This window comes from Lissotriton helveticus, chromosome 9, assembly GCF_964261635.1.
Source record: "Lissotriton helveticus chromosome 9, aLisHel1.1, whole genome shotgun sequence".
Taxonomy (NCBI): Eukaryota; Metazoa; Chordata; class Amphibia; order Caudata; family Salamandridae; genus Lissotriton; species Lissotriton helveticus.
This window is the reverse complement of record NC_136070.1, coordinates 784072706-784097661: the sequence shown is the minus strand read 5'-3', so window position 1 is coordinate 784097661 and position 24956 is coordinate 784072706. Positions and strand designations below refer to the sequence as shown.

Below are 24956 nucleotides of genomic sequence, written 5' to 3'. Positions count from 1 at the left end.
CAGTGTCAAAATTCCGATTCCGCAGAGCATCTGGGTGCTGGGGGATTGAGGATTGTCAAATTAGTTGAACATTCTATAGCTCCCTCCACCAGATGAAGCTACCAACATGCTTGGAACAAATTTTTAAGTTATGAAAAATGATCTCAAAGTTATGGTGGGAACTTTGATGGTAACAAATGTTTTCATTTTAAAGTTTGTGTTACATTTAATTAACGAAGGCCTATCTCACATGACTATTTCTGTGAAATTTGCTAGGATTTCCTTTTATGGCCATTTAAGGTGTGGTCATGATCCTGTTGAGGATGTTTCGTTAAGAAAAATGTTGAAAGGTTTCAGCAGGGAGCGAACCCATACTTTGCCCTTACGAGAACCAGTTACTTTTGATTTGTTGCAACAGTTGTTATTAAAGTTACCTTTTTGCTATTATGATGATTGGGAGGTTTATCGATTTAGGTTATGCATGATTTGGCTATTTTTTGGTGCTGTCTAGGTTTCGAATTATTGGGCCTGCGCGATCAGAATGGCATTCAGAGCAGTGAGGTTCAATTACAAGCTAAGGATCTGGTTGAGGATGTCAAAAACAGACCAACTAGGCAGAGGCATGTGGGTTCACTTAAACAGTAGAGGGGTCATAGATTGTTGTCCTTTGATGGAGTGGGAGTCATTCACTAAGTCCGCTGTTTTCGGGCCTGGTAAATATTTTTGTCATTTTAAAGGAAATAAGATTTCTAGAACTCATTTATTAGCTGTGTTACCTTGGTTAGGATTGGTAAATACCCTTTAGTGTTTGACACACACTCTGTTAGGATTGGGCAGCTACTGAGACTGTCAGGATGGGTTGGGCTTTGGAGGATGTAAGGAGGATAGGGAGGTGGAAATCAGCTTGTTGTACTCGCTATGTCAGGAAATAAGAGCTTTATTTGTCCACTTTGTCCCTTCCTAATATTTGTTTTTCTGTTTAGGTTGCGTGAAAGGTCCACTGTCAACAAAAATGCATACCTGGATAGTGGGACACTCGTTCATTAAATGGGCAGCGATCTTTGCGGAACAGCATATATATGGCAAATCACTCGTACTTCCACGCAAAGGGTATGCAGTATTTTGGAATAGAAAAGGTGGGATGTGGTGGGTGGGTCTGTTTCCCACTTTAACGGAACTGTCTTCTGCACAAGGTTTTCCTGACATGTTAATTATACATTTAGGAGAAAACGATTTAGTGCCCTGGTCGCGCCTCTCCCTTATTAAACAGGTGAAGTTGGACCTTGCAGTTTTAAAAAACAATTGGGCGGGCACATGTGTGTTCTGGACAGAGTTCATCTATAGACAATTGTGGAGAGGGGCAGGGAATCACACAGCTGTTGAACAGGCCCAAAGGAAGCTCAATCGGGCGATGAAAGTTTTTTCCTAAGCTATGGGCATTAAAGTTTTATCACACGACAATATTAGAGGTTCTGAAGGTCACCTCTTCAGAGAGGATGGTGTGCATTTATCACAAATGGGTCAAGCGTATTATCTACTGGAAGTGAGGAATTTGCTAGCCAATTTTTGGAACGAAAATTTATGGTGCAATAAAAGTGTTTTGTGATCTTTCTTTTGCAGCAGCCAGTTGGGTGGGGCCAGGAAAACTCTGTGGTTTTCCTGGGGGGCGTTTTTTGGGGGGTTTGGATAGTCCACAACCTATGGCACCCTGTCAAACACACAATGCTCAAAATGAATCGATCAGTCAGGATTTATGAAGCACAGCAAATCACCCATCTATTTATAACAGTTTTCTATAGCGCGAACTAGACCCTTGGGTATCAGAGCGCTTAACAACATATGGAATATAATAAGAACAACAAGGATAATAACACGCACATATGTAGCCTGTAAAAAAATAATGTATATATCAAAACGAGCACATAAAGGGAGGATGCAAGAGTACAGTCAATGACTTCTTGCCAAGGGTCAACTTCTTTATGCTTCCCAATATGTAATCCAGATGACCCTCGCTGTAGAGTCGCCGAAGGCAAGTTGACTATCTACTGGAGGAATTTGTTCATGAGAAACGACCTAGTTTCCTTCTTGAATGTTGCAGTGTTCGAGATCTTTCTGATGTTCGCAGGAAGGGAGTTCCATATTCTAGGGGCTGCACCAGAGAAAGATCTCTCATAAGTTTTTTTCTTCCTGAAGATAGGTGGTCTCAGCATCAGTAGACTAGCACTCCGGATGGGTCTATTTCCTCCTGCAATTTTTATTTTCTTGGCAAGATATCTGGGTGTGTTATGATGAATCGCTTTATGGGCGATACATGCCATTTTTAGTTGTATTCTAGCTTCGTAGGGTAGCCAGTTTAGAGCTTTCAGGTGAGGGGAGATGTGGTCAAATTTCCTCGATCCTGTGATAAGTCTAGCCCCTGCATTGAGGCATGCTTTTAAGGGAGCAGTAGAGATTTTTGGAAGGCCTGCAAGTGTTGTGCATCCATATTCAATTCTTGAGATCACCAATGATTGCACTGCTAGTTTTAGGTCTTTCTCTGATAGAAATGACTTCATTTTTCTTAAGTAGTTCAGATGAAAGTGTGCGTTTTTTGCCATTACTTTGATGTGGGTTTTCATATCAAGGTGTTCATCCAGTGTGATTCCTAGAGACTTAGCTGATTCAGCTAGCGTTGGGGTGCAGTTTAGTGCTGTGATCATTTTGGACCATTCTTTCACTTCGGCTTGATTCTTTTGAGGTGCGATGAGTTAGAATTCAGTTTTGTTCGCGTTTAGCTTGAGGTGATTACAAGATAGCCACTTTATGGTAAGATATTTTAGAATTTCGTAGAATTTCTGTAAGTGGTTCGATGTATAAGTTAAACAGTGAAGGAGATAGAGTCGATCCTTGGGGTACTCCGATTGTATTAGGGCAAGAATTGGAAAGAGATTGATTTACTAGGAATCTCTGAGTTCTATTCTGTAAGAATGATTTGAACCAATTCAACACAGTGCCTGAAATTCCCATCCTGTTCTGAAGTCTGGTTAGAAGTTTTTCGTGGTTAACTGTGTCAAACGCTGATGACAAGTCTAGGAGGATGAGTAGACAGGATTGGTTACGATCTAGTGCTTGAAGAGCATCATCGACTATGTGAAGGATTGCGGTTTCCGTGCTGTGTCCAGTTCTGAAGCCTGATTGGCAATCATCCAATAGAGAGAAGTTGTCTATATGTCTGCTTAACTGATATTGTACACATCTCTCTATTAATTTGGCCAGAAAAGGGATGTTGGTCACTGGGCGATAGTTATTTGGATCAGCCGGGTCTGCCGTGGGTTTTTTGATGATCGGGACTACTTGTCCTGTCTTGAGACATTCTGGGAGGACCCCTTGGGTCATGTTCTGAATTCCCAAAATACACTCTTGGTGTTTTATTTCTTCAGTCCTGGCAGGTGAGGCAGGTCTAGGGTGGTTTCATGAGTGAACGAGTGAATAAAATGAGTAAGGGAGCTTTACTGTGTGAATAAATAAATAAAATGAGTAATTCAATGGTTGAAAACTCAGCCGAGTACTGTGTGTTGCCAGATCCTGAGTTTGTGCCACTTTAAAAGTTCACACTGTATTACAATTTCAAGCTCGGAGGTTTCCGGTGAGTGAAGGGCAGGAACCAGGTGCAGTTTATTCTTTGTGTGAACTCTTGACCTGCCAGGGAGGTTCTTGAACACGGGTCTTCAGCCGGAAACAAATACTCATTCTGACATAATTGTTTACCCATTTATGTAACGCACATCACAAACTGGACCGCCTCTCTGCACTTACTCCTAACTATCATATCCGTTGGGTTACTGCATCATCAGCAGAAATGTAACACGCCCCTACATCTGACTCAGCTTTTCATTCTTCCAAAGACAACACCAGAAGGGCCCTTAAGAAATAAGACAACATGTTTCCAGCACAGAGAAACTCCAAGTTTGGGGCATCAAGTGCTCGGGGTTCGTGTCTCCAATTTCTTGAAAAAATCCGGTCAGTTGCAAGATGGCCTTGAAATATGTGTTTGGAACCACTGTTTGTGCACTAAGAGCAACGGTGCTGGCCCGGTATGAGCACAGTCATGCTCCCAACCCGGAGCAGTGGCTTATCTGTGAGAAACTTGGAAACAACCCAGCTCAGTGACTCCGGTGTATGATAGGAAAACCATAGCGTACCTGGAGCACGCTCACTACATAATGATGACTCTGAGGATGTACAGCAGGACATCATAGAGTAGTACCTGGAGCACGAGCACTGCCCAATAGTGTCCTTACTACAGCCCGTACTCCCCTCAAGGCATGTAATATACCATAGAGCGCACTGAAGTCTCTCCCTGGGCAAACGCACTGTCTGTTGAAAGACCAAGGACCAGATCTGGTGAGTGCAGGTTGGGGGCATTGTTATGTTGATTTTGAAGGCGCTGTCTTGCTTTAAAGTGAGCGAGTGGAGCGCAACTCTTTATCAACAAGTCGACAGAAAGATGTTTGTGATTTACTCACGGTATGTTGCAAGCTTCCACACTTTTTCTTTCTTGAAGTAGTGCCCACAGGAACACATAAACCTCTACAGTGCAACAAAACTGTGGTTGGCCAGTGCTCTTGAGCAAAAAACGGAAGTGATGTATCGGGAGCATCAACCAATGAGGAGCCACCAAAGTAGACCGACGCAGGACTGAACCAATGGTAAGTAGCAGGAGAGTTTTCACTCGGTATGGGGATTACAGCAGGTCTTGCAGTCCACGCATGCGCGCTGCATAGGCTCAACCTAAAAATAGGACCTTCATAAACACTCATCAGAACACTTGGTTCTGTGGAAGATTCATAAGATGGAGTGCCCTGCTGCTAGACACCCTTCCCTACTGCTGGAAGGACTGCCTTGGTGCCTGAAGAAGCAAGATGTGACCTGCTTGGCTTTATCCCATGCTAGCCAGAGTGACTCCAAGGGTCAATTGACTGCTCTCCTGTGTAAGCTCTAGGCACATGAGGTACACAACAAACTTCTAGAAGTCTCCATGCAACTGGACCAGCCTGAGACTTAAAAGAGTGAGTCCTAATTCCCAGAGGTACCCTCAGGTCCTCAACTTTTGAGTGGCAACAGTGAGAACTAGCCCTGAAGGAAAGGTAAAAGACCTGAAGTTTGGGCTCCTTGTGACCATGAAGTGACCTCTTGGTGTCTATGATGACCGGTAACGCAAGGCCTGCACTTTGCACTCACAGTAACTGTCTGCAATGAGCTACCAATGTGAAGCTCCAGCTATGAATGGCTCTTAGCACTAGAGCAACAACCGTCCTCGATGCATAATCTGCCCGAATAATAGCAGAATTTTTACCTAAAACTTTGAAAATAATATCTCCTGTTCTACTGATTAGATTTTGTTTATGTTTGATGTTTTTTATTTATTAAAAATGACTATATTCATCTAAATTGAATTGGGATTTTTCTTGTGTTGTGTTTTCATGTTATTACTACGTGGGTGCTGCATAGGTACTTTACACATTGCCTCTAAGTTAAGCCTGACTGCTTTTTTTGTGCCAAGCTTTCAGAGGGTGATAAACAGGTCTAATGGTGACTTTTGTGGTTCATGCTTAGAAGGATTGTTTTTATTATTTGAGTTGGGTTTTCACCCCATCAACTAATGACCCAATTTCTTACAATTTGCTATAATCATGATGTTACTGCCGACTCTGAGCAGAGCCTAAATCTCTTGCTATTTCCCTATATATTTGTCAAGCCATTACGTTATGCTTTCAGCCCTTGTTTTATCAGCTGTTTTTGCTAAAGTGGTGTCCTACCAGTAGTCTTTCATACAACAGACTGCCGGATTCTAGTGCTTATCAAAAGTACCTAATCTAGCACTCTCTCACATGCAAATAATGTTGTTTTATTCTATAGTTTTGAATCATCAGATTGCAAGCAAAATCAAAAAAGTTTCCTCTTTATTACCATGAAAATTGACTGCGAGGTAAAACTTCCAGTTGTCACATTTCAACCTTTCTTTAATCATATTTCTACAAGCTAACTATACCTTATCTCCTGTAGCTCATCTATTAATGAGGGGAGAGGAGTTGGCCTAACGGCTAGGGCAGTCGACCTCGAATCTGGGGAGCTGGGTTCAAGTCTCGGCAATAACGCTGAACATCCTGTGATTCTGGGCAAATCACTTAATCTCCCCGTGCCTAACAAAAATGAATGTGTCCTAATGTAAAGCAACTGGTGCTAAGTATTTTGCTCTGATACCCGATGATTCAGGTCAAGTTTGCTGTATATAAATCTCTCCAAAAAAAAAAGAAAATTAATAACGCCAACTATTTGTATGAATTCACATACCCCCTGCCACCGTCGCTAAAGTTAACACCAAACTCCCATCTACTTTGCCTACAACCTAGAAACAGGGCTACATGCATTGAACGTATTTCTTAAGAGCACAAAACGAATCCGAATCACCAACTTTAAAAAAAGCTAACCATAGGTTCCAGAGGAGTGTGCTGTCGGGCGGCAAGTGCTTCCATGCCTCGTCAGGGGTTGTAAGCTCTATACAAATGTAATGACAGTACAATAGAGAAGCCTCTTGGGCCACGCTAATACCCACACTAACACTCAGCAATCACACAGTCGGTATTGGCTCATTAAGGCTTTATAATAATCCTCTTATACTGTTTGACACTCTCATATTCACATAAGATCTGCTAAGGGTTTTGCCCATTAACCAGTACTGCATCAGGCCATAAACCAGCCATCACCAACTGAGCAGGGATGGAATAACTGAATAGATCTGCCAAATACTGCTGGCCATTCGGAGGACTCACCGCTTTAGGTCCCAACAAGCTACATACTATAATCACTACTTGACATATCACAATGACAATCAGATATGGGATGATATTAACAATGTACATCCTACTATATTTCTGTACCTTGTCTCAGTCCAATCCATGCCTGCTCAGGACCATAAATGTCAAACAAAACATCTCAGAATGGTCAGTCCAGCGCAAGATAAGTGGACTATAATCACAAAAAAACATAAAGTGACCTGGAAAGCTGTTTAAAGCTGCCAGCTTACTGGAAACCATAATCTACATATCTCGCTCTCACACATCTTCATTTATCACACTGCTACTCACTGCATCTCATATCATGATAGCTGTACATCGGTGGTCATCACGCACAACATGGGAACCCTTTCCACATAGGATCAAAACAAAACCAAACCACTTTATACCACACACCCTACATGGTGTAGCATGCAGCCTATGTAGATAAGAGCTTCAGTTCCACACATTGAGTGGTAAGAGCAATATAAATGTTGCAGTACAATACAATACAACCTAATGCCTTGAGTGCCATTCAGAAGACAACATTTGCTCTGAGTTGTATCAATCCACTGTTCACATTTAGGGTACTTCTATTTCTCTTTCATTCAGTTCTCCATTAGAGTTCATGTGTTTGCTAGCAGCTTCCCTCTTGCACCCCCTTCCTGTACTGTGTTGTTCCCCACCCCTCCCAGCTTCTCTGTAAAAGCACAGCAACAGGGATATTTTTTCTGGGATATGGCTGAAAAGTAAACATTAAGGGTTATTTTGGTTTTATCTCCGCATTCCAGATATTCCACATGTGTGTGATTAGACGGATCTGTAAGCATGGCTTGATGTGAATCTGTTCCATGTGTAAAGCAAGATGGCATTGCTGCATGACTTATGGGAGAGTAAACAATTTGAACATGTTTTGATTAACTTGGCCAACTGAATTGACCAGGAATGATCTGCTGGCATGGTTTGCTGTGGATCTATTTTGGGTGCACTGCAGCTGTCACATAGCACTCGTTTCACGAGATGGCTTCGGTTCATGGAGTAATGGAAGTTAGGTAACTTGCACATAGTTGGATGGTTACTGTGGGTGTTTCACACAGCTAATAATCTGTGGCATGCTCTCTTGTGTCACTCTTCTAACTCTGAATTTTAGATTCTTGTTATGTGTATATTTATGATGTGACCCGTAGTTTAGTTTAGCTCAACATTTTTCTCCATAGGTTCTAACTTGGTTTGTTTGGATTCCTGTTGGTTTTTGGACATTGTACGAATGAGGTTCACCCAAAGGTGTTTTATTCCTGTCCACATTAATGCACATTCTGAACTTTTTAGAAATCCTTCTTTTGTGTGCTCATCTTTATGAGGAATGGTTGTACAAAAATTTCTCTTTAGACACTGAGGTTGTTCCTAATTTCGTTTCCTTTAATCCTGTTTGTATAATACTCGTTTGCATATCCTTTTCTCTCTAAAGAAGGGCAAATGACCGCCTGAAATGCATTGGAGTTGGGGCATTGAGCTGTCCAATAATTTTGAAAGAAAGGGTACTGTGATATAATGACATTGTGGATCAAAAATTACAAGGGATCTGCCTCATATGATCGATGAACATAACATCTGTGGGTGGAAATTACTAGTGTTGAAATAAAAAATGAAATATTTGTAATCACAGAAGAAGTTGTGTTATGCAAGGATAATTTTGGGATTTTTTCCTAGCCATGTGTCCTGCAAGCCTGGATACCAGACCTTGATACTGGAATGTTCCTGAGCAGAGGACACAATGCATCAACACCACAAATGTTGGTTAAACAGCTAGATGTGTGGGTTACTATATAAACTAACTGTTTAAGCATGAAGGTTCCATGAGAGCAAGTACGGAACTCAAATATTGAAAGCACATGCTTTAGCACACAAAAGCTTTAATGGCACTGGGGAAAAGGCCATGCACTCACTTGCGTCTGAGGCAGAAGGTGTATTTAGTATGATACTTCCCCTGGAGACCCATAATTCTGCTCCCTGGGCTAATGCAGAGGAGAAAATGGCTGAATCTTGTAGAAATTAAAATTAGGTTTGCAAACAATTCCCATTACATTGACACTACCTTATTGTTTAATTCTGCTCAGAGTTTCCTGAGTGAGGAGTCATTGAAAATTCATAAAAACTGACATTTACAAAAATTGAAAACATTGAATTCAATCAACTGGTTTGAGATATTATAAAATGTTATGTTATGTTAAAAATATTTGTAGAGCGCACTTACACCAGGCGGTTTCATGGTGCTGATATGTGTTGGCTTAGACTTAAGTATTTTGGCTTGTTTCCTTTTATTGTTTTTAAGCACAGGCTTGCAGATAAACAATGTGTGTTATCTTCCTATCCATGGGTTTTCGGTAGGGTGGGGGAGGGGAAGAGATAGAAAACCCATGGATAGGAAGGTACCACACATTGGAAAAACCAACAGGTCTGCACTCGCATTATAAAGGCGATCCCTTTTGGCTCTTCCAATGCTTGATGTCCTCGTAGAGTGCTTGAGTCCAGAGTGAGCATGAGGACTACATCCGGCACTGCTTGTACTCTCAAAGTCGATACAGAAAAGGGGGTGGTGATGAACAGAGTGTCTGAATTAAGCAGACCACTCTTACCCAGTCCAAAGATCAGGGCTTGATCCATCACCGTTATTTATCTCACTGCCCCATCCCAGCTCAGAACCTGGCTATATGCAAATTAGTCTGTCCCTGGCCCAGTGCATCATGGGAACAGGGCAGACCAAACTACCAAGCCAATTCTTCACCAGAAAGGAGACAAGCTACCGGGGACCGGTTTCTGGCATTTCAGCCTCTTCGGCCCGGCTTGCTTGAATCCTGATGGAGCAGTGAGAAAGGGACTCATGTCTGAGTATACCCTGCCACACCTATAGTGGCCAAAAACGATACAGAAAAGGGGGTGGTGATGAACAGAATGTCTGAATTAAGCAGACCACTCTTACCCAGTCCAAAGATCAGGGCTTGATCCATCACCGTTATTTATCTCACTGCCCCATCCCAGCTCAGAACCTGGCTATATGCAAATTAGTCTGTCCCTGGCCCAGTGCATCATGGGAACAGGGCAGACCAAACTACCAAGCCAATTCTTCACCAGAAAGGAGACAAGCTACCGGGGACCGGTTTCTGGCATTTCAGCCTCTTCGGCCCGGCTTGCTTGAATCCTGATGGAGCAGTGAGAAAGGGACTCATGTCTGAGTATACCCTGCCACACCTATAGTGGCCAAAAACGATACAGAAAAGGGGGTGGTGATGAACAGAGTGTCTGAATTAAGCAGACCACTCTTACCCAGTCCAAAGATCAGGGCTTGATCCATCACCGTTATTTATCTCACTGCCCCATCCCAGCTCAGAACCTGGCTATATGCAAATTAGTCTGTCCCTGGCCCAGTGCATCATGGGAACAGGGCAGACCAAACTACCAAGCCAATTCTTCACCAGAAAGGAGACAAGCTACCGGGGACCGGTTTCTGGCATTTCAGCCTCTTCGGCCCGGCTTGCTTGAATCCTGATGGAGCAGTGAGAAAGGGACTCATGTCTGAGTATACCCTGCCACACCTATAGTGGCCAAAAACGATACAGAAAAGGGGGTGGTGATGAACAGAGTGTCTGAATTAAGCAGACCACTCTTACCCAGTCCAAAGATCAGGGCTTGATCCATCACCGTTATTTATCTCACTGCCCCATCCCAGCTCAGAACCTGGCTATATGCAAATTAGTCTGTCCCTGGCCCAGTGCATCATGGGAACAGGGCAGACCAAACTACCAAGCCAATTCTTCACCAGAAAGGAGACAAGCTACCGGGGACCGGTTTCTGGCATTTCAGCCTCTTCGGCCCGGCTTGCTTGAATCCTGATGGAGCAGTGAGAAAGGGACTCATGTCTGAGTATACCCTGCCACACCTATAGTGGCCAAAAACGATACAGAAAAGGGGGTGGTGATGAACAGAGTGTCTGAATTAAGCCGACCACTCTTACCCAGTCCAAAGATCAGGGCTTGATCCATCACCGTTATTTATCTCACTGCCCCATCCCAGCTCAGAACCTGGCTATATGCAAATTAGTCTGTCCCTGGCCCAGTGCATCATGGGAACAGGGCAGACCAAACTACCAAGCCAATTCTTCACCAGAAATGCACTGGAACAGGAACAGACTAATTTGCATATAGCCAAGTTCTGAGCTGGGATGGTGCAGTGAGCTAAAAACGGTGATGGATCAAGCCCTGATCTTTGGACTGGGTAAGAGCGGTCTGTTTAATTCAGGCACTCTGTTCATCACCACCCCCTTTTCTGAATCATTTTGTCCACCATAAGCGTGGAAGGGTATACTCAGATGTGAGTCCCTTGCTCATTGCACCATCAGGATTCAAGCAAGCCGGGCCGAAGACGCCTGAAATGGCAGAAACCGGTCCCCGGAAGCTTGTTTCCTTCCCAGTATAAGAATTGGCTTGGTAGTTTGGTTTGCCCTGTTCCCATCATGCACTGGGACAGGAACAGACTAATTTGCATATAGCCAAGTTCTGAGCTGGGATGGTGCAGTGAGCTAAAAAACGGTGATGGATCAAGCCCTGATCTTTGGACTGGGTAAGAGTGGTCTGTTTAATTCAGGCACTCTGTTCATCACCACCCCCTTTTCTGAATCATTTTGTCCACCATAAGCGTGGAAGGGTATACTCAGATGTGAGTCCCTTGCTCATTGCACCATCAGGATTCAAGCAAGCCGGGCCGAAGACGCCTGAAATGGCAGAAACCGGTCCCCGGAAGCTTGTTTCCTTCCCAGTATAAGAATTGGCTTGGTAGTTTGGTTTGCCCTGTTCCCATCATGCACTGGGACAGGAACAGACTAATTTGCATATAGCCAAGTTCTGAGCTGGGATGGTGCAGTGAGCTAAAAAACGGTGATGGATCAAGCCCTGATCTTTGGACTGGGTAAGAGTGGTCTGTTTAATTCAGGCACTCTGTTCATCACCACCCCCTTTTCTGAATCATTTTGTCCACCATCAGACTGATTTGCACATGGCTATGTCTGAAATGGGGTGGCAGAGTGGGCTAAAGAACGGTGATGGATTAAACCCAGATCTGTTGACAGGGTGTGAGTGTTTGATTGGTTCAGATGCTCCGTCCATCACCACCCCCTTTTGTACCGCTTTGTTCGCCATAAGCTGGCAGGGTATGCTCAGACGTGAGTCCCTTGCTCACTTTGCCACAGGATTCAAGCAAGCAGGGCTGAAGACGGCTGTAATGCCAGAAACCGGTCCTCGGAAGCTTGTTTCCGGTCCAGGGAAGGCATGGCATGGCAGTTCGGGCTGGACTGTTCCCATGAGGCACAGGGTCAGACTGATTTGCATATAGCCATGTCTGAACTGGGGTAGCAGAGTGGGCTAAAGAACGGTGATGGGTCAAACCCAGATCTTTTGACTGGGTGTGAGTGTTTGATTGGTTCAGATGCTCTGTCCATCACCACCCCCTTTTGTACTACTAAGGCTCGCAACATCTCTGCAGGACAGACTCTACTAAGGCTTCTAACATCTTCGCAGGACAGACTCTCTACTAAAGGAAATACTCATGCCCAACAAAACATTCCTTAAACCATTTCTTCTCTGCATGTGTGCCCAAGGTTTGAAACTCACTCCCACCTGCCATCTACATTCCCTCGTCTCTACCCACTATCAGAAATGAATTAAACCCTTCTTTTTCAACCTCCATTTTATGCCCAGCACATGGTATGCCTGTGTCCTTGGAATGTGGTTCCAGTTGTGTTCACGCCTTCTCCTCCTCATAGGCCCCTTTCTCTAGATCTTCGCCATGCCTATGAAGCACCCCCCCCCCCCACCCCCGCTGTGTCTGAAGCCTCGTCGTTCCTTGTTTTTGATCTTTTCACCAGATAAGCACACCTGGAGGCCTTCCATCTTGAGATACTATGACTGCCACGGGGTCTCGATGACACCCATGTACTGAGTGATTGTCTTGTGATACTTACTTATGTTACCTATCTATGCCTGCTGCTTACATCCCCGTTGCTCTTAGCTATGTAATGCACGCTTATGCGTTTTGAGCTCCGTTCATGCTTTGCAAAAATTCAAATAAATAAAATAAGTAAATGGTTGAGGTGAGGAGAGTGGTGCGCGGATCTCAGTATCGGAATATCATAGGAGGTGAAGAGCTGGTTTAAGGTGGGTTGGCAAAGATGTGTGTGCCTCAGTCCCACCGTAGAAAGAGAAATATAGGGCAGGTTGTGGTGCAATGCCAGAGGGTGTGTGCGTCGCTGTTCTAGTGGCCGAGAGCCGGAGGGTAGAGCTGGTGGAGTGATGGCAGCTGGTCTGTCAGCGCCGTGCGGAGCTGGCAGTGTAGGAATAACTGAAGTCCCTGCAGAACGGTACCTGTTACAGAAGGGTGCCTTACTTGGTATTTTCGGCGGCCTGAACCGGGTGCAGTGGATCCATGAGTACTCCTGTCGGCCCGCCCTGGCGCTGGCAGTGCCCGCAGTGGTGTCCTGGGGCTCCTCGTCCAGACTTCGGCCTTGCGTGGCGCCCGAGGTGCCTGAACTCTCCGCAGCCAGGATCGAGCGGATGGAAAAGTCCGCCAGCCGTGTGGGTGTGTTGGAGGCAGGGATGACGCAGGGGGCGAACTTGAAGCCGTATCCAGCCTGGACAAGAAAGGCCGGCAGTGCCTCGGTCGGGACAAGGGGCCACATGTCGAGGGCACCGAAGGGGCAGCTCTGGGGCAAGCCGAGCACCTGGAAAGCAGCCATGGCTCGGGGTCAATACAGGCTGGTGGGGGCGCTTGGCAGAGCACAGCACCACCTCTGCAGTATCACCTCTGCCTACTCGGCCTCGCTTAAGAGCGCAAAGTACAGAAAGCAGGCGAGAGGCCGGCTTAGAGCGGCCTTAGCGCGGACCAATGGCGGAGCAGGCCCGTGATTCCAGAGATAACATCTGACATCAGGTACCTGGCAGCAGGTGAAGTAGAAATAACCATATTATGGGTTTGATTGAAAGCCTATTATGTTAAGTTAATTGGTGTTTGTGAAGCTGTGCTACCACCCGTGGGGCCCCCTGTGAAACTTTTGGAGGTCAAGGTGCAGGCTGCTGCCCCAGTTCAAATGGTGCTCAGTGTACACCACTTTGAAGAACAGAATATTTGTATCTTAAGACATTTGAGAGATTCCATGGCCCTAGAACTTTACAACACAATCGGTATTTATAGAAAAAAGTCTATTTGGAAACGACTCACGCCCGCATATTTTTGTTCCTTAAAGATCCTCCTTTTAACATTGGTTTAGCTCATTCGAGCTGACGATTACAGGCCAAAGAACAATGTCCTCGCTCCTCGACATAAAATAGACTCAGAGTAGGTAAAAGTGCAACTAAAATAAAGAGATTATGAGCAGCGAGAAAGCAAATAGGTATGTTTCTAATTAAAGTGCTCTTCGTCAATGTGCAGGTTTACGGATGAGCGGGTGAATTTGAGAATTTGTTAATCAGTAAATGGACTTTTAAGTACGGTAAGGACCTGGATGAATAGATGAGGGACTGAGTGCATGCGTGGTTGACGAAGGAGCGAGTTAAGAAAACAAATTATGAATACATGCATAGATGGATGAATGAACAATGAAAATATGAGGGAATACATTGATAGAGGTGTGAGTGTGAGCATCAGTGGATAGACGAATGGGTTAGTGAGTTGATGGTTGAGAGAATGGATGAACAGGGTAATTAGTGTGTAAATGGGTGAGTCTGCGTCTGCTTGTCTGCACATAAGATATAATTAGGGCTCCCGGTTTTATGGTATTTATTTTTGGGCCATTTCTGTCTGCATTTATGTATTTATCCAAATTTATTTTTTGGCCATTTTATCTGTATTTATCCATATTTATTTTATGTTTTCCGTATAAATTATGTTGTAAAACTGTACATTTCCATATCTATTTAACTGATGGACGCGCACTCATACTTTGATGTCCTTCGTGTTTTAGCTATTTAAGCGGCCAAATATTACATAACAATAAATCCACTGGTAAATACTAGCATTATGATATAAAAGTATGTTGACATATGCTTTTATTTAAAGAAATTTCATCCTGTTTTTTAATTCCCATGATGTCCATCTGCTCAGCTGCAGACCTACAATTCATGAAAAACAGCATGGAGAGTCTCTTAAAAGAAGCACAATTTTCTGTATTTACCCTCTTTTAAAAATAAAAGCAGACAGAAAAAACATTGTTTTCTGTCTGTATTTATCTGTGAAAATCCGTAAAAACTGAAAACCGTGAGCCTTAGATATAATCAGGGCCATTGGAATTATGTGGCGGGGGAGGAACAAGTTATGCAGCAGGGTTGACTAAATTATGCAGTAAAAAAGGCAAATTATGCTGCACACTGCAACACATTTTTTGAAGGACTACTTTATTATTTTGTAATCATTACATATGGTAATACTGTCTGGGCAAAGATTTCACCTTGTTCGTACCAGTTTAACAACCAAATGCGGAAATCAGCTACGGGAAACCTTTGAGAAGGGCCTTGGCCTTTCACTGTACATAATCACATGTTGCCATGTTTTTAGTAACTTTTGATTTGTTTGAGTTGGAAAACAAATGGATTTTTTTGTTAAAATATGCAGTTTATGGAGCAGATGATGGATTATGTGGGAAATGGGGAAAATCTATAATTATATCATAAAAGCCGCAGCTGGTGAATCGCATAATTCTAGTGACCCTGAATGACACATGTAAACATATCCAATAAAGTGTGACCAAACAGAGGAAGAGTCAAAGAGATTATAATGGAAATAGAAGAAGGACATCATATTCAATCTCACTTGACTCAATATATTGTATCCAAGGTAAACGTAATGAGATTTTCTACCAATAAATCAGATTTATAAATGTAATTGCTTGTATAGCTGATGTAAAGATTTTTATTCTAACACTGCTGTACAAAAGGCCTTGTATTACATTTGTGCCTTAAATAGTGTTTAGTCCCGCTGACAGCGTTTTGAAGCACCATTTCATTTTGTATTCTAAAGTGCCTATGAGTCGCCTTTTTTGGAATAGTGAATGCATTTTTTTCTATATATTTGTATTGCTGCACATTTTTTAAAAAGAAGGAATCACTCACTTCTAAGTGGACACTGTGTCTATTTAATGTATCAGGGCATGATGTCCACTCGGTGAACATGCTGGTGTCCCTTGACGCAATCTCAGTTTGGTTGCGAGGTGCCCCGTGCTGCCTGACTCAACAATTAGAAATGCACCACTGATTTCACTGGAAACAAAGGATCCAATGCAACCTGGTATAGTTTCAGGTCAGGTTAAAGCCCGAGAACGCGGACCCCCACGGCGAGGAGTTACCATCCGGATCGAGGACAGCCTCAGATGTATGTCCAAACGCGACATCATCAATACTGGAGAACATAAAGGGCATCCGAGTATTTAATTTGTCCCGAAAAGAGATAGACCCCAGCTTTTTTAATCTATTGACTAGGGGACTATCATTTGTCCCAGCGGCAAACTTTGACAAATTTGAATTTACTAAGGATCTACGTCTATTTTTCAGAAAGATACGGTTAAAAAAATTCTTTGCTGAACGTCCTCCCCTCTCTGATCAAGAGAACAAATCCGGACTAAGACCCCCCTCATCGTTCAATCCCTCCATTGAAATGGTGGGTCCTGAAGTGAACATCTTCGAGAAAGTGGTCACTAAGAAATTTGACCAGTTAATCAAATACGTCACTGTCCCCCCTCTAATCTACCTTCAGGGGAAGAAGAAACCCTTAAAAACTTGAAGGATGACAAAAGCCTCACTATTAAACCCTGTGATAAAGGGGGAGGGATCGTCATTTTCGATACGCCTACCTATACCAACAAAATGGACACTCTACTCTCCTCCTCTGGTCATACCAGAGAACTATAAACAACCCTGAAAATGCCCTCAAACAACGCATTTTATGTCTGGTTAAAAATGCTGTCGATACTGGCCTCATTTGCAAACAAGAGGCCGAATTTCTAACCCCGAGCTGTACACGAATACCCATAATTTATGGGGTTCCAAAAACCCACAAAAACAGCTCCGACCCCCCCTTGAGACCGATTGTTTCCACCATTGGGGCGGCCACCGAGCCATTGTCTAAGTATATAGACAAGTTTCTTAAACCGATGGTGAACGAACTTGAGTCTTACGTTAAAGACACAGGGCATTTTATTGGTAAGATCGAAGGCACCCCATACCTTGAAGATCGGAAAATACTAGTCACACTGGATGTAGAATCTTTATATTCTAACATCCCGCAAAATGGAGCATATAACACCATTGAAAACATTTTGGCATCCCAACCAGAGATCACCAACGCGGCCTTTATACTCCAATGCCTTGAGCTGTTCTTGCATGAAAATTATTTTGAATTTAATAACAACATGTTCAAGCAGACCAAGGGAGTCAGCATGGGGGCCAGCTGCGCCCCAAGTATTGCGTGCCTCTATGTAGGAGAGTTTGAGAGGGTTAACATCTATAATGAAATGGCCCCCTTCCATGAAAATGTAACAATCTGATCTCGATTTATCGATGACATTTTCTTTATTTGTAAGGGGGACCAGAACACCCTAAATGAGTTTTTGCTTTGGCTAAATGCAGCCGACCCTAATCTCCAATTTACCATGCATTCCAGCAATGACAAGATCGAGTTCCTAGACATCTGGGTGGAACATCAGGCACAAAAACTAAAGGTTTCTTTATACACCGAACCCACAGCGAGAAAGACGCTGTTGCAATACAACAGTTTCCACCCACGATGCCAAAGGGACAGCATACCCTACAGTCAGTTTCTCCGAATTAGGAGAAACTGCACTGATGTTGGAGATTTTCTAACCCAATCAGACATCCTTAAAGAAAAGCTATTACACAGAGGATATCCTTCTAAACTGGTCAAAGACTCGTTTAAACGAGCAAGATATTCTAACCGGGAATGCATGTTCCTACCTAAAGAGAAAGAAACTCAAGAACAATTGGTATGCATTACCCGACACTCTAATCTTGATCACAAAGTACGCCAGATTATCAACTCCAGCTGGCATCTCCTCAATCAGGAGAAAGAAAAGACCCCCCTACCCAGACCCATCTTTGCCTTCAAGAGGAATAGGAACTTGAAAAATCATCTTGTGAGAGGCAAGATGCCAGAATCTGGCAACACCCTACAAATGGCTATCACCAGCTTCAACCCTATCTATGGTAACCTGGTAACCACCGATGTGGCACGTGTCAAGCATGTCCTCATGCTATTGTGGGCGACACTATCACTACTACATACCGTACCATCTCAGTAGCTCGCAACAAAAGACTGACAAACTATCGCACGGGCAATGTTATTTATGTAATACTATGCCCGTGCAACCTACCCTATGTAGGGGAAACTGGACGCAAATGCCGCCTTAGAATCGGTGAACACCGATCTAACATCAGGAATAAGAAAGTCACCACCCCCATAGTATCTCACTGGCTGGAGAAAGAACACACAGAGAAAGAACTGAGATGGTTTATTCTTGAAAAAATCCAGGCCAAACCAGGAGTAAATCCTTTAACTCTCCGAAAAAAGAGAGCAGTCTTCTGGATCTTCTTCTTGAATTCCGTCAAATCAGGCCTTAAAGAGGAATGCCCCTGGCAGAATGCCATCATGTAAATTCCCTCGTCCACGATAGTCTTATATCGCTTTCTAGATATGAGACTCCTGCTTGGGACCCTGCAAATATCTTTTCATTCGTGTATCTCATTGAGATTCCAGTCCTATCCCAGCACTAACCCCTGCCCTGTTGTCTGTTTTCAGAGCTCAGACCGAGTGTCATTTGTGATACTGTGGTGACATGTCCCCTTTGGATCGCGTCCTTAGCAGCATGTGACTACACGGGACCATGTAGTATCGTGTAAAGTTGGGACCTCCAATCCGGTCTGAGGTTGAAACCGTTCAGGGGCCTGGAGTATTTTTTTTTTTTTTTTTTTTAAACCTTTATTAGCGTCAAAAGGATATACAAGTCTAGGCCTACAACCAAATCGGCCGCTGCAATACGTAAAGCAATCAGAAGTTCCAAGGCAAACATTACAGAGTCAATCAGCAAGAAGCAGAAGCAATACAATCGTAAAAAGGGGGAATATACCTAGGAACCAGAGGGCCAAGATACAGGAGCAAAAAAGGTTAATTTTATAATATGGGGATAAGGTGTACGACAGGCTCACTTTCAATATAGAGATGTCCGAAGTCCCAGAACCAGCCTCAGCGACAATAAGGGGGTATGGGGCCGCAATACAGGAGAGGCAACACAATTCACACAGGAAGATCGGGATAATTTAGACATAATCGACAGTTGAACATTATCATCGTTAAATGCCCACCACCCAAACCACAGCTAAGCCAGAACAGAGGGATCAGAGAAACCTTACATCAAAACTAACCCGTCATATTGACCTCCAGGAAAAAGGAGGGAGGGGGACGGGGGCGAGGAAAAGAGGGGGAAGAGGGGGGAAAGAGGGGGAGGGGAGGAGGACAAGACGGAACAATGAGAAAAAGAAATAAAATACAAAAACGAAAGAAAGAAGACACGCCGACACAGGCGTCCCGTGGCGGGAGTACAGGAGAAAACAGGAGTATCAGCACCAGTGAGGGTACAGCAATCGAGAAGAAAAGCAACCGAACCATAAAAGGAGGGTTAACGATGCCATACACCCCACCCCGAACACACCACGGGAGGCAGGGACAGACGCGGCATTACTATAAAGAGATACAAAAGGGCCATAGAACCAAAAAACAAACAACAAATAGAACCCAACCCACCCATCCCACCCTGCACCCCTGTAGAAGGCTATGGCCTACCCTTCAGACAGCGTGCCTGTCGCCCTAAACCAGAACCCGAAATATAGCAAGAAGGAAAGAGAGAAGAACGAGACAAAAAGAAACAAAAACAGAAATAAAGAAAACAGGAGGGAGGAGCATAAGAACAGAAATCAATATGGTCGGCCGCCGCCCTCCGCCCACCCAGACAATCGCAGCAAAAACAGACCAGGACGACACCCCATCAAGCGCCATAAAACTTACAGAGGAGGGGACCACCCACCGCTCTATGGGTACAAACAACAGCGCCACTAAGTCGTATACCCATAATCAACCAGGAGTCGTGCATATCACCCCCATCCCTTCCGAACCACAAATTCCACCCACCACATGACAGTGTAAAATGAGATACTCAATACAAAACCAGCACACAGTCGAAAAAAATGTTGACTACCACGTAGACATGGGGGGTAAATCGGTGCGCAAGTGAGCAAAAGTCCGAGCAGAGAGTTTAAATGCATCAGCAATCGCAGCACGGGTGATGAAGAACAGGAGTTCAGTTTCGCCGCTTGGGAAGGCGAGGGGGTCTCTGTAGTAGACAAAGGCAAAGCCATCGGAGCAGGTGCAGGCGGCAGTCCACCAATATTTCCAGGCATCCGAGCCGAACAGGGCCGCGGCACAATGTCCAAGTCCCCGGGGTCAGAACCTCGAAAAACAGGGAGCTCCAAAGTCACCGGCACACAAAATGATCTTCGATCAGCGGCAGCAACACTTGCAGCAATCGAGGGGGGCGAGGCAATGGAGTCACTGAAACAAGAGGGCGGCAAGAAGAAACGGCTGCTCAAAATGGCGGCAGATCGTGGCGGACTCACAGGGACGTCGGGGGCCAGGGATGCGCGCAGGGATCTCAGAGCTTCCAGGATATCTCTGACCGTAAGCTCACGCTCACCAGACCGGACCCCCGCGCAATTAGGCAAACCAAGCCCGCCGCCACAAGGCGCTTCATGTTTCAGAGGGTCGGCCGCCATTTCGCGAAGTCAGCCCAGTCGCCGCCCTCCGCGACCCCCAAAAAACAGTTAAAAAATGTAGGACTTCACAGAGCTCCGGGGGTTCCCAGCAATGGCAGCATTGGTGCCGAAAGGATGTCCGCCCAATGCGGGTCTCCGCCTACACCAGCACCGGCACCTCCAACAAGCAGAGTCCGGGCGCAGAGGTCCAGGGCCGTCGGTCAGAGCAGCGGCGGGGGAGGACCCCTTCACAGAATCAGTCCCCGGTGCATCTCACCCACATCGGCCGCGCGGTCACCAGGACAGGCCCGGATCAGGATCGCCGGGATTCTCGCACAACGGCTCTCATCATTGGTTCACTCTCTCGACCGGGGCCGACAGTCGTCGGACCCCACAAGCTCGGTCCCGGTCTAGGTTCCACGGAGGCCCAGGTCTTGCGGAGGGCACAACTTCGGAGCCGCTGCACGTCGAAACCTCCGGGCCAAATGGTGAGTACAAGCGAGGTGTTCCGTTTCCGATTCTCCGATAATGTGTCGTCTCCGGACAGGATATTATACAGGATACATGATCAGGCCGGAGGGCTGCGGGAGCCGAGCTAAAAGGCGACCATTACGCTCGCGAGCTTGGCTCCTCCCTCAGGCCTGGAGTATTTTGACTCTAGAACCAGGATACCCCCCATGACCTTGATTTTTTCATCTGTTTGGCGGACCGCAAAAGTAGCGTAGTCATCGTTCTAAGATGGCCGCCGCTTTAGAACTGAAGAACCAGGCCTTTAAGGGCAGGGCACGCCTAAATCTCCAAGTTCACCTGCTTCAGTTATACAGAGACACGGGACCCTCTGTTAAGCGTAGACAACAGGATTTATTAGCTGCAGCTATGCACAGTGATCCTAGAAGTACACCAATGGTATGTTCTCAGAAGACTGCCCCTTTACTCCGGGGCTCACAGTCTTTTATATTCTTTTACATCTGTATAAGAACACTCCCAATGCGCAAAATTTAAACCAATGAAAAGATATGTTTTTGGGGAAAAACAAGACGTCACATGATTACATTATCCACCCCTAGGTCATGTTTTGACTAACCCTACAGGTGATTCAATAATGGCGTCCCTGAGTTAATCAACAGTGGTAGACATGTTTGTGTATTGTGAAAAGGCCAATTTACAAGGTAGGATAAGGCGGGAAGAAGGACAATGAAAACCAACAGATGGTCTGAGACAAGGATTAGTGAGTCGAGACAAGAATACTGAAGGCCAACAGGCAGTTTGGATAAGGATTAGTGAGTCGGACTGATTCCAGGAACCGACTTCACCTCAAGGATATAGGGGTTATTTGATACGTGGCAGTACGAAGGGCAAGAGTTTTCTGTTCACCGCGCTGTCTGAGTGAGGGCAACACAAAATGGCGGAGAAACACAAAATGGAGTCGGAACCGAATTTCTTCAGAACTTGGGAGTTAGTCTGCCCTTAGTTTCTATCCGGAAATTGGGAGACCCAGTGGAGGCCGTCCCGAGCCCCTTTGCGACCTTTAAAAACCATGCACGAATATGGCGCTCTTACCGGAATGTGGTGGTCCAGAACGCCCTGAACCCATGACAGAATCCCTCGTGACGGCCATCTTTTTCGTCTCACAAGTAAGTAGACCCAGACCGTTGGAAAAACTTGTCAGTGAGAGAACCCCCTAACATGTAATGCGTCGCTCTTACCTTTTGAGTCTTAATGCCCCTTGTCACAACTATTATATGTATTTTTTTTTTAAATCTCTCCCCTCTTGCCAGATTCATCGTTCTTGAAATAGAAGGGAGCCCTGCCTTTATTCCTCCTGTCGCATTCCGCAACTACACACGGATAATGGCCCCCCAGGAGGTAGAGTATTTATTTACTTTTACCTGTTAGCCTCTCTAGGGTCTCCTTTAGGGGGATGGATTGGCATATTCTTCTATGTGGAAAAAGATAGCCCCTTGTTCCAAGTCGGGCATTTCCGCTTTAACTTGTTTCCACCTACCTTGGTTGTAGATGTAGCAGTTTTCCATATCTATGCGGAAGTGCCCCCTAAAAGACGGAAAAAAGAGAGAAAAACTCCGGTGGCATTGTTTGATCCAGGTAATGAGTGGCTCCCATTTCGAGCTTTGTGTTGTTAGGGGCGTGCATTAACAGGATATAAAATTCACAAGTATTTGCTGTGCTTGTATCACGCCAGCTCCGGTACCTCGGTAGAAGCTGCAATCTGTCTCGAACGAAATTGAAAACTACGGCCTTGCCTGTGAAACAAGGAACAAGACCAATTTTTTAAGTACCTCTGATGCCCATGAAGACTAGTTTGAGTATCTTACGTCCCGGTGAGTGCTTCTGTTTAGTTAACTGTTGCTTCACAAATAGACGGTATGCCTCCTCTGCACCCTGTTTTAGAGGAGGTCGGGCTAACACCGTGAATTTCTTAACCAGGGAGAATTTATTTCTCCTGTCCCCATGACTGATGGCGATTCTACTGTTGCCCCCTTAATTAATTATTTACCAAGCAATACTCCAGTTATCCCTAAACTGTTTAACTTAAAGGCACCTATGGAGGACCATTAGGCTTTCTGGGCTATAGTTCTTCGAATACAAAAACACGGGTGCTCACAGTTTAGGAGTCTAGCCTTGGGGGTTTTTCATCTGTATCTGTCCGACCTGCTGAATCCCAAAAATATGAATGACTGTCAGGTAACCAGTGTATGTCTGATGTGTATGTATATATGGGTTCCCTATTTATCTAGAGTTCGTGTGTCTTATGAATTTACTTCTGGTCTATCAATATATTAAGAGTGACTTTAGAGACCGCAGCCGTTCACATATTGATGATTATATTTAAAAAAAAATGTATACACTTTAACTGGAAAATTGTATGACTGGTAGCAGTGGTTTACATTTATGCGTATATATATATCTTTTGTATTTCCAGCCTTGTGTGTCCCCCACCCCGTGGTACCTCCTCGCCCTGACGAAGGTGCGGTCCTACCCGGGCCCTACACCGAAACGCGCGTTGGCGTATTTCACGAGTATGGCAGTCTTCCATCTGAATCAGACGATTTGATCCATCTATTCTTGCCCCCCCCTGTGCTTTTGTCATCGCAACATTGTCTATCTTGGTTGCGTCCATAGGCCCTGATGTACCTGGTTATCTAATGAGTGGAAGAATTCTTGAATGAGAGATAGTGTGAAAGATATGAATGTGGTTTGAATTGAGTATGGTACAGTGTGTGCGGGACTGTGTTTTCAATTAATTTCTTTGAAATTGTACGTAAGATAAATATATGTTATGTCTTTTTTATGGCAATAATAATGAAAACAACTTTTTTACAAAAATGAATCAGATTAAATAACTGATAAATAAAAAGAATCTAAAGGTATCCATGTGTGTCTGGCTCCAATTCTAGTTTGTCACCCCCGTGTAAAGAGTAGGATCCTCTAGTAGGACCTTTGTATACTAACTGGGCAGGGTTTCTTGTTTCTTTTCTGCAGGTTAACGTCTGTGCCATGCTATAAATGAATTCCAGAGGAGTTTAGACTGGCCAGGCGCCATCATCTTTTATGAGGACTTCACTAAATTCAGCCCATGTCCCTATTTTTAGGGAGAGCCAACTAAGCACAGAGAGGGGCAATCTTTAATGTGTTCGAATGCAAGATTATTTGCCAGTCTTTTCAGAAATCGATGTAATTAACATCTGTAGGCACGTCCTCTCCACCTTAAATACCATTCATGGGGCTCACTAACAACTAGGACCCGGAGCGATGTAATCCCAATACGGATTTTGGTGCCCCCCAACTGGAGTCGTCACTCTCTTAAGTACAGTAGCAGGTGACAAGCATTTGGATAAGAATTACAGACAAGGGTTGTAGGTTCAAAGTTTTATATGAGGAATAATAGACACCTCACAAAATATATGTCATTAGGAGATTTAGCGGCAATCATATAAGTCATAAATACAAGGAACTCAGTACAGTTCTGAGTGAAATAAGGCATAGATTTTCCTTCTAAGAATGAGGAAGGGGAGCATTCCCAACCATAGAAATCTACATGCTTATATAGGACTTTAGACAAAGACAGTTATACATTCTACATAAGTACGCGTTTCTCAGGATATGCACCAATAGCGAACAAGCAATGTGAAACATTTTACTATAGAATACATTTTTATATCCTTTCAGAATAGCATTATATTGAAAGCGCTGACATTCTCACAGTTAGTTCGATAGTCCAATGGATACACTAAATGCCCATAGCCTGGGGCAGTTGAAGTGTTCTTGGCACACAGCAAATAAGTCT

At 44.5% G+C, this 24956-nt stretch overlaps 1 protein-coding gene across 1 annotated transcript in view; it reads right to left on the bottom strand.

The window, feature by feature from the left end:
• LOC144782972 (uncharacterized) overlaps window positions 1-13578 on the bottom strand; it is a 223392-nt gene extending 209814 nt beyond the window's left edge. The window contains exon 1 of the mRNA XM_078662192.1: window positions 13230-13578. Within this exon, the coding sequence (XP_078518318.1) occupies window positions 13230-13578 (349 nt within the window). The remainder of the gene's footprint in view (window positions 1-13229) is intronic.
• Window positions 13579-24956: the final 11378 nt, after the last annotated feature.